The sequence below is a fragment of the Tursiops truncatus genome, chromosome 18, assembly GCF_011762595.2.
Source record: "Tursiops truncatus isolate mTurTru1 chromosome 18, mTurTru1.mat.Y, whole genome shotgun sequence".
NCBI classification, from domain to species: domain Eukaryota; kingdom Metazoa; phylum Chordata; class Mammalia; order Artiodactyla; family Delphinidae; genus Tursiops; species Tursiops truncatus.
Window position 1 is genome coordinate 60,439,957 of NC_047051.1, and position 15,367 is coordinate 60,455,323.

General features: G+C 35.9%; 1 protein-coding gene across 1 annotated transcript in view; it reads left to right on the forward strand.

Annotated features, from left to right (window-relative positions):
• GPC5 (glypican 5) overlaps window positions 1–15,367 on the forward strand; it is a 636,849-nt gene that overhangs the window by 232,104 nt on the left and 389,378 nt on the right. Inside the window, exon 3 of the mRNA XM_019920866.3 lies at window positions 7,907–8,595. Coding sequence (XP_019776425.3) covers window positions 7,907–8,595 — 689 coding nt within the window. The remainder of the gene's footprint in view (window positions 1–7,906; window positions 8,596–15,367) is intronic.

The following is a 15,367-nucleotide window of genomic DNA, read 5'->3' on the forward strand; positions in this document are numbered from 1 at the left end:
TTTGCAGATGTGATTAAATCAAGGCTATTGCAATGGGGAGATTATCCTGAAATATCTGAGTGAGCCCTAGATGCTCAAATATGTCCTTAAGAGAGGGAGGCGAAGGAGATTTTGAGATGTACAAAAAAAGAGAGTGTGACTGTGGAGTCAGAGACTGGAGTTACTTGCCCACAAGCCAGCAGCCCCCAGCATCCAGCAGAGGGAAGGAATAGTCTCTTCTAGAGTTTCTGGAAGGAGCTCAGCTTACCCTATCTTGATTTCAGCCCAGTGGTTCTGATTTTTCTTACTTTTGGTATCCAGAATGGTGAGAGAATAAGTTTCTATTGTTTTCACCTACTAAATTCGTGGTCATTTGCTACAGCAGTCATAGGAAACTAATAGAAGTGTTCTCCATGGTTGGAGGAGGTGCGTGTTCCTTTATCCACATTGTTACTCCCATTCTCCTCAAGAAAATTCCCCTTGGTACCTGCCAAAAGACTCACAACCTGCTAGCATAGTACTAGTAGTAGTACCAGTAGCTAGTATGTACAACTACATACTGTCATTTATCAGATTTCTGGTTATCATCTCTAACCAACTCAAGATTTTATTACTGACTTTCTTTCCCTTAATTTCTCTTGTCATCATTCTTGGCTACCTCAGTCTCCACTGATCTATCCAATATTCTGGTCTCCACACACGCCCTAGTTCACATTATTTTTCTTATTCAAGGAATATTCTCCCACAGTTCCCATGCCCCCTCCTCAGTCATCAATTTTTATTTGTCTATCAAAGTACTCCTATCAGCAAATGAACATCCAGTAAATTCTCCACCCTCAAAAAACCAGAAACCTTTGACCTCATATATCCCTTGGGCATCGGCCTTGGTTCTCTACATCCGTTGCAGGAAACATTTGCAAGAGCGTTGTCTATAGTTGCTTCAATGGAATAGTACTCAGCCATAAAAAGAAATGAAATTGAGCTATTTGTAATGAGGTGGGTAGACCTAGAGTCTGTTATACAGAGTGAAGTAAGTCAGAAAGAGAAAGACAAATACTGTATGCTAACACATATATATAGAATTTAACAATTCCTGTTCTCTTTTGTGCTCACATTCTGCTGAGGTAGATCTTGCCAATGTCAGTAAGAGCAGTCTGTCTTGTCAGTTTCCATGGTCAATCGTTATTCCTCATCTCAGTTGACCTCTTAATAGCATTGAGATGATGGATTACTTTCTTCTACTTGAATCACTTTCTTCCCTTGGTTTCTTGCACACTCCACTTTCCTGATTTTCCCTTTCCTTCATTGCCTTCTTATTCCCATTCTTTCTGCTGGATACCCTCCTTTTCCTGAATCTCTGCACCCTTCCCAATCTTCTCTCTTTGGGTTATTTCATCCAGCACCATGACTCATCAGTCTCAGATCTATATCACCAACCTCAACTTTTCCCCTGAGCCAAATTATTATTGTTTTATCTAACTGTGTATTGATAAATGTCGTTTGAATTTTTAATTGGCATTATCAATCTTAACATGTCCAAAATAGAACTTTTAATTTCTAACTCACACCGTCAACACAGTGCATCCATAGTCTTGCTTATCTGAGTTAATGGCACCGGTGTACATCCAGCTGCTGAGGTACAGACTTCAGAATTATCCTTCATTTATCCATTTCCTCTACACCCTACACTTGCTGTACAACAGTAAATCCTTCTGGCTATGCTTCAGTACCTATGGCCAGTGCCATCACTTTTTGCAAGTTGGCCCACGACCACTGTAGTCCAGCCTTAAGTGCCTGTCACTCATCTTATTACTTATGTTACTGAAGCCCATTCCCTGGACTCCCTGCTTTCAGTCATGCCCCTGCCCCAACAGTTGATTCTGCACACAGCAGCCACTGTGATCCTTTAATATGCAAACCAGATCACATGTCTCCATGTTTAAAATTATTCAGTAGCTTCCCATTTTACATATTAAGCCCCCAAACCCCTTTCCATGGTTTTGTGAGGCCGCTGTGATCCCTGCCTGCTTCTCTGACCTTTCTCTCCATCACTCACTGGTCTCCAATCACACTGACTTAACTTTTGTTTTTTCCAAAGTCAACAAGCTTTTCACAGCTCAGAACCTTGCATTCCAGTTCCTCTGAACCTGCAAATCACTCCCCTCTCCTCATGGCTGGGTCTGTTGCATCATTGAGGTCTCTGCTCTGCACTGATTTTATTAGTTACACAAGTGCTTAATTGAGTTTAAATTCTTTGAAAAATCATAAATTGACTTTTAGGAAGTAAATGATTATAAAATGATATTAGAAATAGATGTGAAGCACCATGATGACCAAATTAATGGAGAGGGAAATGAGGAAGGAGAAAAATTGAGAAAGCATTTTTCCATGCAGTGCTTATCCTAGGAGACCAGATTAATTACCAATATGTTAATTCTTGGTGATACAGATTAATATCACACTCACTATTTATTTGTATAGATGACTAATTTCTGAAGAATGATATTATAAATCATACTGCATAACATTTAAAGATATGTCATTAAATTAATATTCTGGAAAACTTAACTACACATGAAAAAATTGAGGAAATATGCAAATGTCATAGGGGTGAATTCAGTATAAACATAGAGTGGAGAAATAGGTAATTGCTTCTTATAATATCTTCAGAGTAGTTATAATGATCTTCTGATAATTAAATGAATTATTATATGTGACTGTATTAAAATAATTGGAAGGCATTTTTATAAAAAAAAAGTAGGAGGAATTACAATTCATTGTAATGTGTGTGATAAAAACTGACTGAGAAATTGCTCTTAAAATGATCTAGCTATCTCTTCATCTATCTGTAATGCAGTACAGAGGGATACATAGTTTTTGGCACAAACTAGCTCTAATGTAGCAGGATAGTAATGAATTATCTGTTGCAGTAAGAAAATCTGTGAGTTGAGAATTGTAATGCACAAATATGTAAATTTACTCTAAAAATTTCTCTTCAACACAGATACACATTGTAAAATCATCTGATTATCCATGGTTGATATGATTTAATCTTTCTTCATCTTTTTCATTGCTATGTTTGAGGATGTCTGTGGCCTTAAATTATAATAGGCACTTCAAATTTTGTATCTTAAAATGTTCACATATAGAAAATTATAAAAAGTATGAAAAGGGTCATAAAATGTCTGTTCATGTCATGCTGGGGAGGTTACTATAACAGTTATTTCATGATCATTAGTTTTGAAATCAACTTAATCTTTAAAGCAATAAAAGCCCCATAAATATTGTTTCTCCCATTGCAAAAAACCTACCTGCATGTAAATCTTCACTGACTTTTCAATGTGTCAAATTTGATTTCAAATCAATATCACCTGATTTTTTTTCTCCACCAGTTTTATTTAAATTTAAATGCTTGATTTAAGCATCAGTAGTTCTTTGTACCTATAACAAAATGTCTCTAAAGGGGATGTGGGCTGGAAAAAGTTAATATAAACTTTCTAGTCATAGGTGTTTTGTTGTTAAATTTTCACAGAATGTTAATGTTGAACATTTAAGTAGATGCATGGACACCAAGGGGGGGAAGTGGCGGGAGGGTGGTGGTGGGATGAATTGGGAGATTGGGATTGACCTGTATACACTGATGTGTATAAAATGGATAACTAATAAGAACCTACTGTATAAAAAATAAATAAATAAAATTTTTTAAAAAAAGAAAATTTAAGTAGATGCAGATAAACTTCATGCATTCCAAATTCACTTTCTACTTAATGAGATAATACATAAATTAATTTTCTCATAAAAAATTGAGAAATAATGGGAGAAATTATGTTTTTATTCAGTCAGTAATTGGATTGTAGCTTTTAATGCAATCTACCACTCTTAGGCATTAAAAGGATAGTTGGAACTTCCTGCCTTGATAGACTTGATCTGATATCACTGAAAAGAAGAGCTTGTTGAAATTCTCAATGGAAATACAACAAAAAGATCATTTTTCCTAGACTATTTCTTAAATTCCTTAAGCAAACCTAACAAATGTTTATTCTAAATATATGTTACAATTTTAGGCACATCAATAAAAAGCTATTACTTGTATAGCTTGAGTAAGGGGTATTTTTTATTTATTAAAACTTTGTAATCAAAGCAACTGTATAGTTTCTCTTTAATAATTAAGTAGATCTGATTAATTATTCAGCACCCAATCTACCCTGGATTTATAAACGCTGGTTTTGTATGTCAGTTATTCTTTTTTCAGAATTGCAAAATATTTTGTTCATTTGACAATTCTTTTGACAAGTTTAAATTCTTGTTAAAATCATAATGTTAATTCCATAAAATGAAAGCACTCAACTTCGTGGTAAACATAGTAGGAGAACAAAATGATAGTTTAGCAAATTCAGAATTAATACAAACAACTAATTTTAGTAAATTCAACTTCTGATTTTATGAACGTTTTAGAAAAAATTACTAACAAAATTATCCAATTAGCTGGATTCTAGATTGCTCAGTTACTGATATGTGTTTATATATTAAAATTTATGAAGTTATTAGGCCCAAAGATTCATAAAAGTATGTTTATTCCTAAGCATTAAAGAATCATATGTATATATTATAGAACAACAGTTCTCACAATTGACTGAATTTAAGAAATGTTTATTCATAGAATCACAAATAGACACATTCAAAAACACGTAACATATGTTTAGGGAATTCAATTAACTGGAATATGTCAATATCAGATTTTAACACAGATTGAAAGAAAAATCCTTATATTGTGATGGGTTAATAGCATAGTGAAAATCTGTTGTAGAATAAATATTTTTAAAAGCCATTTGTGTTCAGTATTTAATCAGATGTTGATATCTGGGAGTGTGCAATCTCTTATTCAAAGGGTGGTAAAATCAATATATCATTAAGAAAACTAAAATTTTAATGTATACAATATTAAGGGAAAGTTTTTAAATGTTGCTTTAATATGACTTTTTAATTTTTACCAGTTATTTAGTTATTTTGTTTAAAAAATAAAACTAAATCAGAGGAAAACTAGTCTGAGGTAAAAAATTGTAGACCTGTTCAGAAATCTATTTTTTAATTATTAACTCAAACAGTAGTCAACTTAGTTTATTGACAGTAGTGCAGAGCAGCCTTATAAAGAAATAACAATATTTAGAAATACTTTCCTCATTTTTATTTTGAATGGATGCTCCTAAATATTAAATATATTTTCAATATTGCTTTCATAAAATAAACTTGCAAAACCTAGGAGTTATAGCATCTGAAAAGATAAATCCCATATATTCCTGAGTCATTATAAATTATAACTTAATGGGAATGGAATTTATAAAGAAACACTTTACTTTTTACTTTAAAATTTTTTTAAAAAAATTGTGTCTTTGAACATCATTTAGAGTTGGCAGGAATCAGATGGAACGCTTGCATTGCCTAGGGAAGCATTCTACATTAACTGTACAGGGAATCGTATGGCAGATATCAATGACACAAATGCAGCTATAGCACATACCTTAGAAAACCTGGTGGAAAGCATGTAAGAGTGCCTGTGATATATGGGTTTCTTTAACTCTATCCTTATCTTTTAAAAAACCCTAAATTGTTTGCAAACATTGGTATTTAACCATTATTGGTAAATAAAATCATTGCAACTTCACAATTCATAGCCACAAATTGCTGAGAAGCAAAATGAGCCTGTATTATTGAAGAAAAAAATATAGTCTCAGCAGTTTTATTTTAGTTCCAACTGCAAAGGTTTAATTTCCTTTTCACACTCACTCCTGTTGGTCTGTGGAGACAGTGTAGTGGCTGAAATTGCAGCTCTGGGGTCAGACTGTCATGGTGGAATGCTTGCATAGAGAACGTGTCTCAGATTACCTGCAACTGCAGTGTTTCAAAACCTGGCCAGATCGAAAGAATCACTGGGGCTGCTTGTCACATAGGGGCTCCTGAACCAAGACAAATCTACTGAGTTGGAACTCCGGTGCAGAGACCCAGTGACGTGTAGTTTCCCCACACAGCCCAGGTAATCAGGCCATTTGGGGAAACCTGGTGTTAATGCAGTCTCACTTGGCAGGGCAGCTAACCTGAACTGAAGGCTTCAGTCACCCTGCTAATTCCATTCTTTCACACTTTCATTGAATACACAGTACGTAGCTTATTCTCTAGTGGGCGCTGGAGAGGTGTGGGTAAACACAGGAGCCCTGCCTAGTTGACAATCTTGTTTGGAGTGCTCTGTGTTGCAATAGAGTTGCAACATCCTTTAAAGCTGTCCCCTTTGATTGTAGGGTAGGGGCACTTTCTTAGTTCCAGCTGCTGTAACAGAATACAGTAGACTGGGTGGTTTATAAACAACAGAAATTTATCAGGGTACCGGCAGATTCCATGTCTGGTGAGAGCCCACTTTCTGGTTCACAGATGGCTGTGTCCCCGTGTGGCAAAACTAGCAAGGGAATACTCTGGGATCTCTTTTGTAAGGTCATTAATCCCATTCATGAGGGCTCTGCCCTCACGACCTAATCACTTCCCAAAGGCCTCCACTTCCAAATACCATTACGTTGGAAATTAAGTTTCCACATAAGAAGTTTTGGGGGGACACAAACATTTAGTCTATAGCATGCACCTTGAAATACCACACTAAAGCTGGGAACTCAAGAGGAAGCAGTCTTGGAATAGAATCAGAATACATGGTATTGTATTTTATCTGCCTGTGTTCTTCATGAAATTTTTTGTTTGTTTGTTTGTTTTTATGACATTATGGCATATTCATGACACAGTTTCACTTCATTAGTAGCTCTCCCTGCAACTTTGCTTTTATCATTTCATTTTATTCTACTGTTCATCTCTTTTTATAATATACTCAGTGGTTTGATTGCTGAATTATTGTGTGGTCTTTTACAACCTAATTTAAAATAACTGCAAGAGTGGGGTTATGGGAGATAATTTTATTGATGAATTTTATAATTAATTATATATCAACACAGTCCAGTATCATATTTAGGCTAATTATAAAATGTAATTACTAGGATATCCGAGGTGGTTGGCTGCTGTCTAAAGCTATCATTTTGAAATACAATTTTCACTTGCTGATTACTATAACCTCCTTTAATTTGTGGATAAATCATTCTCTGTTCTTTCTCTGGAGAAATTGATTTGGAAGCATTCATTATAGAAGTAAGATAATGAAATATCCCACAGTAAAGCCTTTGAAGATAAGATGATTAAAACAACAGTTGATAGACAGTTCAGAAGGTGGTCACACACTTACTTATTTTCATCAGTTAATGCAACTTATGATTTTCCCACTGCTTAACAAGGTTTGACAATTTTAAGGATGGTTTAATCATGAAATGTTTTATTTTCTTTTTAATTTGAACATTCTGGAAGCCTGACAATTCTCAGGTTTCCCTTTGGGAATTTAACCTCTCTTTGTAGTAACTAGTCTATAATCTACTAGCTTTCATTCTGAAAAAAAAAAAAGAAAAGAAAAAAGTAAAATCATAAAAATACAGTAAGTGTTGAGTCAAATATTTAATGTCATTGTCTTTTATAAATAATGAACTCATGATTGGAAATTGTTCTCTTAGTGACAATTTTTTTCTATCGTTAGCAGGTTATGAATGACTATGAATAAAATCAATAAGAATTTACTATACATGTAACTTCTTTTTGATTTCTGCACTTTTTGTGTTTGATCCTAGGAAATACATATCTATAAAATGTGTGTGTCGTGTGTAGTGCCCACTTTCCACCAGGCGTTATCCTTGGGAAGCTAACTTGGGTTTAGTAGGCTGAGCATTGCCATTTAGATTCTTAGGTTAGTTTTGCTGCATTAAGCTCATTTACTGTCCGGAGCAGATGGATGAACAGTGTTAATGTGAATACTAAGCCTTTTCATCCTTTACTTCTGCTTTTGTTACAGAAACCCTTGAAACTCTCATCAGACAAGCAGAAAATTACACCAGTATACTGTTCTGCAACACCTACAGGAACATGGCCTTAGAGGCCGCTGCTTCCGTCCAGGAGTTCTTCACTGATGTAGGGCTCTATTTATTTGGTGCGGATGTTAATCCTGAAGAATTTGTAAACAGATTCTTTGACAGTCTTTTCCCTCTAGTCTACAATCATCTCATTAACCCTGGTGACAGTTCCCTGGAATACTCAGAATGCATCCGGATGGCCCGCCGGGACATTAGTCCATTTGGTAATATTCCCAAAAGAGTACTGGGGCAGATGGGGCGATCGCTGCTGCCCAGTCGCACATTTCTGCAGGCGCTGAATCTGGGCATTGAAGTCATCAATACCACAGACCATCTGCGCTTCTCCAAAGAGTGCAGCAGAGCCCTCCTGAGGATGCAGTACTGCCCGCACTGCCAAGGCCTGACTCTCAGTAAGCCTTGCATGGGATACTGCCTCAACGTCGTGCGAGGCTGCTTGGCACACATGGCAGAGCTTAACCCACACTGGCATATGTACATCCTGTCATTGGAAGAGCTGTCAGATGCCATGCATGGGACGTACGACATTGAGCACGTGCTGCTGAACTTCCACTTGCTCGTTAATGATGCTGTGGTGCAGGCTCACCTTGACGGACAGAAATTATCGGAACAGGTAAGCAGCCACTCAGTGTTTACTGATTTCTTAGAACTCAGCACTTATCTATATATTACATAAAGTGTGTGGATTATAAGCACATCATCATGGACTTTAAATTATGGCAGCTTAGCAAGCTAATACTTTAGGAAACAGTAGGAGAATGCATGAGTTATCATATTCAATTCTAAATGTATTTTACCTCTTACATAAAAATTTTGGTTAGCTAAAATACCAGTTCCTCCTCTAAGTAGAAGTCTTCTTATAGGGTTAGTTCAGTGAGGTAGAGAGGGCTCAGTTTTAAAATCAGGACCAGTATAGACTTGATTCTGCTGTCTGCCAGTAATTCTCAAGTCCCTTAGCTTCTCTGAGCCTCAGTTTCCTCACTGATAAGAAGAAAATAGTAACACATAACTTTCGGAGTATTCTTTTTTGGGAAGATAGGCAATCGTGTAGGCATACTACCTAGTATGGTGCCTGGTACTCCAAAAATGGGTAGTTATTGTTGGCATTTCAAAAGTATTCAGCTTTAAAATAGAAAATGCCAGTTATATAGTCATTAAATGAACACTTGATATCTTAGGTTTCCAAAGTGTTTCTTCAGAGACGCTCCAGAATCTGGCACCATCGTGGTGTGATGATTTTTTAAAACATGGTATATATGGCACAGTGCTTTCTTCCAGGGAGACTTTAAGAAACAAAATAATCAAATCAAAGGACATAAGAGTTCTCTATTTCACTCACCTTCTGTAGAACCATTTCAAAAAATATTCCCAGCCCCTTTAGTAATAGTTCTCATATCCTATACAGTGAAGTAAGACACACTGTTGCTGTTTATCCTAAATCTTTTGTCCTGAAATAAAATTATACTCTTAGTGCCAACAGAATACATCTCCCCACCGGGGCACTGACTTACTGAATTAATAAACATTCTCATTATTGGCTTTGTAAGTCTGTTCCTTTCATTAATTTCCAATAGAAATTGGATATGAAAATCTTTATGTCCAAGCACATACCCCACCTTTTCTTGCTAACTTCCAAGGTCTTTGCAGTACCTGTGTGAGCCAATATGGTACCTTTATGCAAATTAGAAATGGTGTCATCTTTCGGTGGATGTCGTGCCATGCTGTGGCTCAGCAGGTCCAGCGTGAGCTGGATTTCACTTCTCACTCCTGATTCATTCAACTGGGTATCCTTATGTAGTCAACAAGGCTCCCAACCATATGCAATGGTCCTGGTCTTTTTGCAGTATCTCATTCCTTTAGGGAGATCATACATGCACCAAAACTTTTGCAAGAGGTATAATAAACCAACTCAAAATGAGGTTTATAATAGAATTCTAAGGTTTCATGTATTTCATAGTTATGAGGAATAAGCATTTAGGGTCAGGAAACAAAACATCAATAATATTGAGTATCTCCAGAAGGAAAACAGGTACAAGAAATCTGAAACCACGTCTAGATTTGAATTATTATATAATTTCGGACAAGCCATTTAACCTTTCAGGGCCAGAGTTTTCTAATATATATAAGTGAACTGATTTTTAAGATTTTTTTTTTTTTTTTTTTTTGCGTTATGCGGGCCTCTCGCTGTTGTGGCCTCTCCCATTGCGGAGCACAGGCTCAGTGGCCATGGCTCAGGGGCCTAGCCGCTCCGCGGCATGTGGGATCTTCCCGGACCGGGGCCTGAACCCGTGTCCCCTGCATCGGCAGGCGGACTCTCAACCACTGCACCACCAGGGAAGCCCCAGGAGGACCTTTTTGTATCCTTAAAATTTATCACATAGAAAAATATCTACTTTTTCTATTCCAAAGGCTAAACTAATACAGGTTTGTAGTTAGATAGACATGTTTCAACTCCTGAGTTTCCTACTCATTAGTCATGTGGTCTGAACAAGCTACTAAAACCCTCTGAGTCTGTTTTGTCCTGTATGAAGAAGGAAGTGATGGTTTAAGTGACACAATAAGGCTCTGACATTCGTAGGTACTTGGTACCTGAGAAGCTTGCTTTATTCTTTCCATATTCTGGGACCAGCCCTGAACAAACCTCGGTGAAGCAGGTTACTTTAGTATTATAAATGATTAGAATCATCATCATGCTTGCGTTCTATAAATAAATTTTTAACAACATTTTTGTCATATGAAGCTCCTTGGTGGATTTTCAAAGAGCATTCTTTCCTTTAAGCAAATAATTCTATTTCATTTAATAAATGGTCCTTAACTATCTTGAAGAACATCAATTATTACTAATAAATTGTAGATTCTTTTCCAAATAAAACAACTGAGACATTCTTTTTAACTTATGGTGACAGAGGAGAAACTGACTTTAAATTCCTTGAAAATTGGCTCATTATATTTATTTCTGCCAACTTCAAAGTGATTTATAAGCTGTTTATCAAGCTTTGATAACCAGTTCACACATCAATGAATTTAATAAATTCAAAATAAATTACTGGTGAGCCAGCAAATAATGACTTTCTCACATTCCCAAAGCAATCTCTGAGATCTAGTACTTTCAAGTCTAGTCCTCAGTAAATACGTACAGCTACTTTAAGAAATCCATAGGGGTACCTGATGTATCAAACTTCCGTTGGATGAATTTCAACTGGAAAAAAAATTCTCAGTTTCCTGAGAAAATTATAAATATCTTCTATTTGGTAAACCATTAAAGAAACAAAATCTAATTTATAAGAGAGCATTTCAATTTTATAATCGTTCTGGGGATTAAGACAAAAATCTAATAAAGCATTAACAGAGGCCATCAAAGTATGGAGATTAAAAGCACAGACTCTACTCTCAGACTGGATTTCCCATCTGTCTCTACCACTTACTAGCTGTGAGTTTGGGAACTTGATTATTTAATCTTTCTTGAGTTTCCTCTTCAGTGAAATGGGGCAATAACAAACAGTACCTACATCATAGAGTTCTTGTGAGACTAAAATGAGCTTTGGTTAGTGTCTTATACGTGGTAACTGTTTAAAGCCTACTAATTATTAGTACATATGTTCTTTATAAATACTTCATTGATTTCTCTGGTGTTTTAAATGCTTTCAATGTGAACACCTCTTTCTTACTGTGGTATAGAATTCAAAAAATATTTTAAATGGGCATTTAACGTAAGTGGGTAATTGTAAAGATGTTCCTTGAAGGAGAAGAAAAAACTGGAATTTTTATTTATTTAAATTTATTTATTTATTTTATTTTTGGCTGTGTTGGGTCCTCGGTGCTGCGCATGGGCTTTCTTTTAGTTGTGGTGAGCGAGGGCTACTCTTCATTGTGGTGCGTGGGCTTATCGCGGTGGCTTCTCTTGTTGCGGAGCACGGGCTCTAGGCGCGCGGACTTCAGTAGTTGTGGCTCGCGGGCTCTAGAGTGCAGGCTCAGTAGTTGTGGTGCACGGGCTTACTTGCTCCGCGGCATGTGGGATCTTCCCAGACCAGGGCTCGAACCAGTGACACCTGCATTGGCAGGCGGATTCTTAACCATAGCACCACCAGGGAAACCCCAAAACTGGAATTTTTATAAAATATTATTTAGAAGTCTACAATGTGTTTTAATATTAATGGATATTAATTGCTAATTATTTGATAACAGTAATTCCTTTGTGAGGAAATGATTGAATGATTGATTTTTTAGTAGGAAATTATTTAAAGGATTGAATGATTTCTTGGTAGGAAATTATTGATTTTGTAAATAAAAACTTGATATTTTAAAAAATTATATCTGCTATTATTAAATTTAGAATATCAGTTATTAATATAATTGAATGCTTTAACTTATTAAAGAAACAAGAATGCAGGATCTGGGTTAATTCCAATGTTTCAACCTCTTCTAAATGGAACAAATGTTACCAAGAAACTCAACTGAATGTTGATTCTATACAATTTTAGAAATAAAAAGGTTTTTTCAGCTTTATTGAGATCTAGGTGACAAAATAAAATTCTTCTTTAAATATTTGGAAGAATTCAGTAGTGAAACCATCTAGTCCTGGGCTTTACTTTGTCGAGAGGTTTAAAAAAATTTTTTTTTTAATTACTGATTAAATCTCCTTATTCATTATTGGTGCTGTTCAGATTTTCTATTTTTTAATGTCTCAGTCTTGGCAGGATATATGTTTCTAGGAATTTATCCATTTCTTCCAGGTTATCTAATTTCTTGGCCTATTATTATTCATTGTGGTCTCTTATGATCCTTTGTATTTCTGTAGTGTCAGTTGTAATATCTCCTCTTTCGTTTATAATTTAATTTACTTGAGTCTTCTCTCATTTTTTTCTTACTCTAGCTAAAGATTAGTCCTTTTTCTACCTTTTCAAAAACGAGCTCTCAGTTTTGTTGATATTTTCTATTGTTTTTTTCTGGTCTCTGTTTCATTTATTTCTGCTCTGATCTTTGTTATTTCCTTCCTTCTGGTAATGTTGGGCTTAGTTTGTTCTTCTTTTTCTAGTTCCTTGAGGTATAAAGTTAGGTTGTTTATCTCAGATCTTTCTTTTTCCTTAATGTAGGTGTTTATCAGTATAAACTTTCCTGCTTTTGCTGCATCTCATAAGTTTTGGTATGCTGTGTTTCCACAGCTGGGAGTTGAGGGTTCCCTCTAGCCTGTGCTACCTGTTTCCATGTGGGTATTTTCTCATTTGCTTGATGTGCAGGGGTTTCTCAGCTAGTTTCTAAAATGGCTCTGTGTATACAATAGCTGTACATTCTATGTATCTTCGGGAAGAGGGAACTTCCTGGGGAAACGAGGAGCCTCCTATAATGGGAATTGCTGCCACAGAAAGTTTCTGTTTTTAAGTCTGTACTGGGTTCCAAAGCATAATTTCCAACAATAAAAGTCCCACTCTGTATTTGTAAATAAAAAATCAGTTTTCCACATCTCTTACCTTTGCACTGTTAGTACAGTTTCAGCTGATTGCATCCCGATTGCTTTAGGATAGCTATGTACTTCAATTTCCATACCTTTCAAGATTGAGTTTAAGGTGAACTGTCCACACTAATGCCCTCTAATTAAACTACATTGTTGTGATAACTAATATTTGATCACTGCTTCTCTACACATCGACATTGATCTGAAACTGTAAAATGAAAGCCTAATTAATTATGTGTTTTTAGGTATCTCAATGATATCTTTATATATAAATTGAAAGGAAAATTAAAATGATAGCCTGGGTTATTTATGGTAAAGCCTAATTTTATTTTATTTCTTCCATAGTGTGGTATATATTTTCCTAAAAATCACTCTGTATTCAATTTTACATAATAGAGACTATGGCACAAATAAGGTTAAGGCAACACATTACTCTCTCAAGTCTGTGTCCTTGAAATTGCCCCTAGTGTGGGAATGGTGGGTGGTATATACATTCCAAAGATGGGGGGTGGGGGCAGGTAAGGAGCCTCTGATCTCCTGGGTCCCGCTCACGTGTCAACTGGCAGTCATGTCCTCTCGATGACCTCTTCCAACAATATACAAAAAGCCAACAATGCATTATTTCTGAAGCAAAGTTTATTTTTTTAGGAGCTTTCATTCACGTATATTTTTGTACTTGGCTAACAGAGAATAAAGGGCTGTGACCAAAGGTTATAAATCAGCTACCTGTGGACAAAGTTTATGAGTAGGTGGGCAAGACTTCATTGAAAATACCTTCATCATGTCATTTGATATATCTTGATGACATCTTCATCAAAATATCATTTTTACCTTTGCCTAATTTTTGTTTAACTGATGGGTTGGGCTAATGTCGAACTTGTAATTATTATATTGTTCAGATGAGCTGGTTCTTTTGAGGAATAAGACTGGAGCTTGACAAGAGAAAAGGGAAAGGCATAAGAATTAAATTAGCAACAATTGAAGGGGGAAGACATAAGCTTCTAGAGCAAAAGTAAAAGCTCAGACAGAATCCAATGAAAGTGGGCTAACTGAAAATAGAAAAATCTATAAGCTAATAGAAAAGAAAAGGAAGATTCATTAGACTATGAGAAGGTCATCCAGTCCAACTCATCATTGTAGATAGAGATCACTTTGAAAGGTTTTCATCCACTTAATTCTGGATACTAAATAGTGACAGGGAGCTTGCTCTTACAGAAATGGTAGCAGTAAAGCATGTAGCAATAATTAGTGGGTTTTCCTCTCAATGGTAGGCCCATTTAGTTCTTTTCAGATGTGGAATGAGACGGAATTTTCTGACTAGAGTTAAGTCAAAGGGTAATCCTATTGTCCATTGATTTTCTACTCAAACATTATAAAAAATTGAGATATTTCTATAATATTTTCAGCCCCAGCTGGTAAGAATTTTCTTTACATGCCTGATGAGATCCAAATCCTTCATATTTTGGAGACTTGCTCCCTGCACATGTGGATCATGGGAGGAGGGGGTGTCCTCTTTGGCCCTTTGATAACCTCTCTTGAAGTGATTGGCAGTGGTGAGGACCAATCAAGATCCAGGTACCTCATATGTAAGTCTAAATTTTTTTAGAAACACATTGGATAACAAGCTTGCATAATTTAAGGATAGATATTTTATAAGACTTAAAAAATATTGCATGATTAATTTGTGATTTTACCTTTCTGAGCAAGATTGTGGTATGAATTACTTGAGAATAAGCACTGATAATCATGATTCTTTATTTCTGCTTAATTTCCTGGGAAAGAAAAAAAATTATTCAGTGTCTTACGAAACCCTGAAGTCCTATAAAGGGAAAGCTGGACACAGATCTCTGGGAATAATGGTCCACCAGGTTTGTGGACAGCTCTAGTCGTTGGAGAGTTCACCCTTATGGTGAATGAATGTCTGCATCTTCAG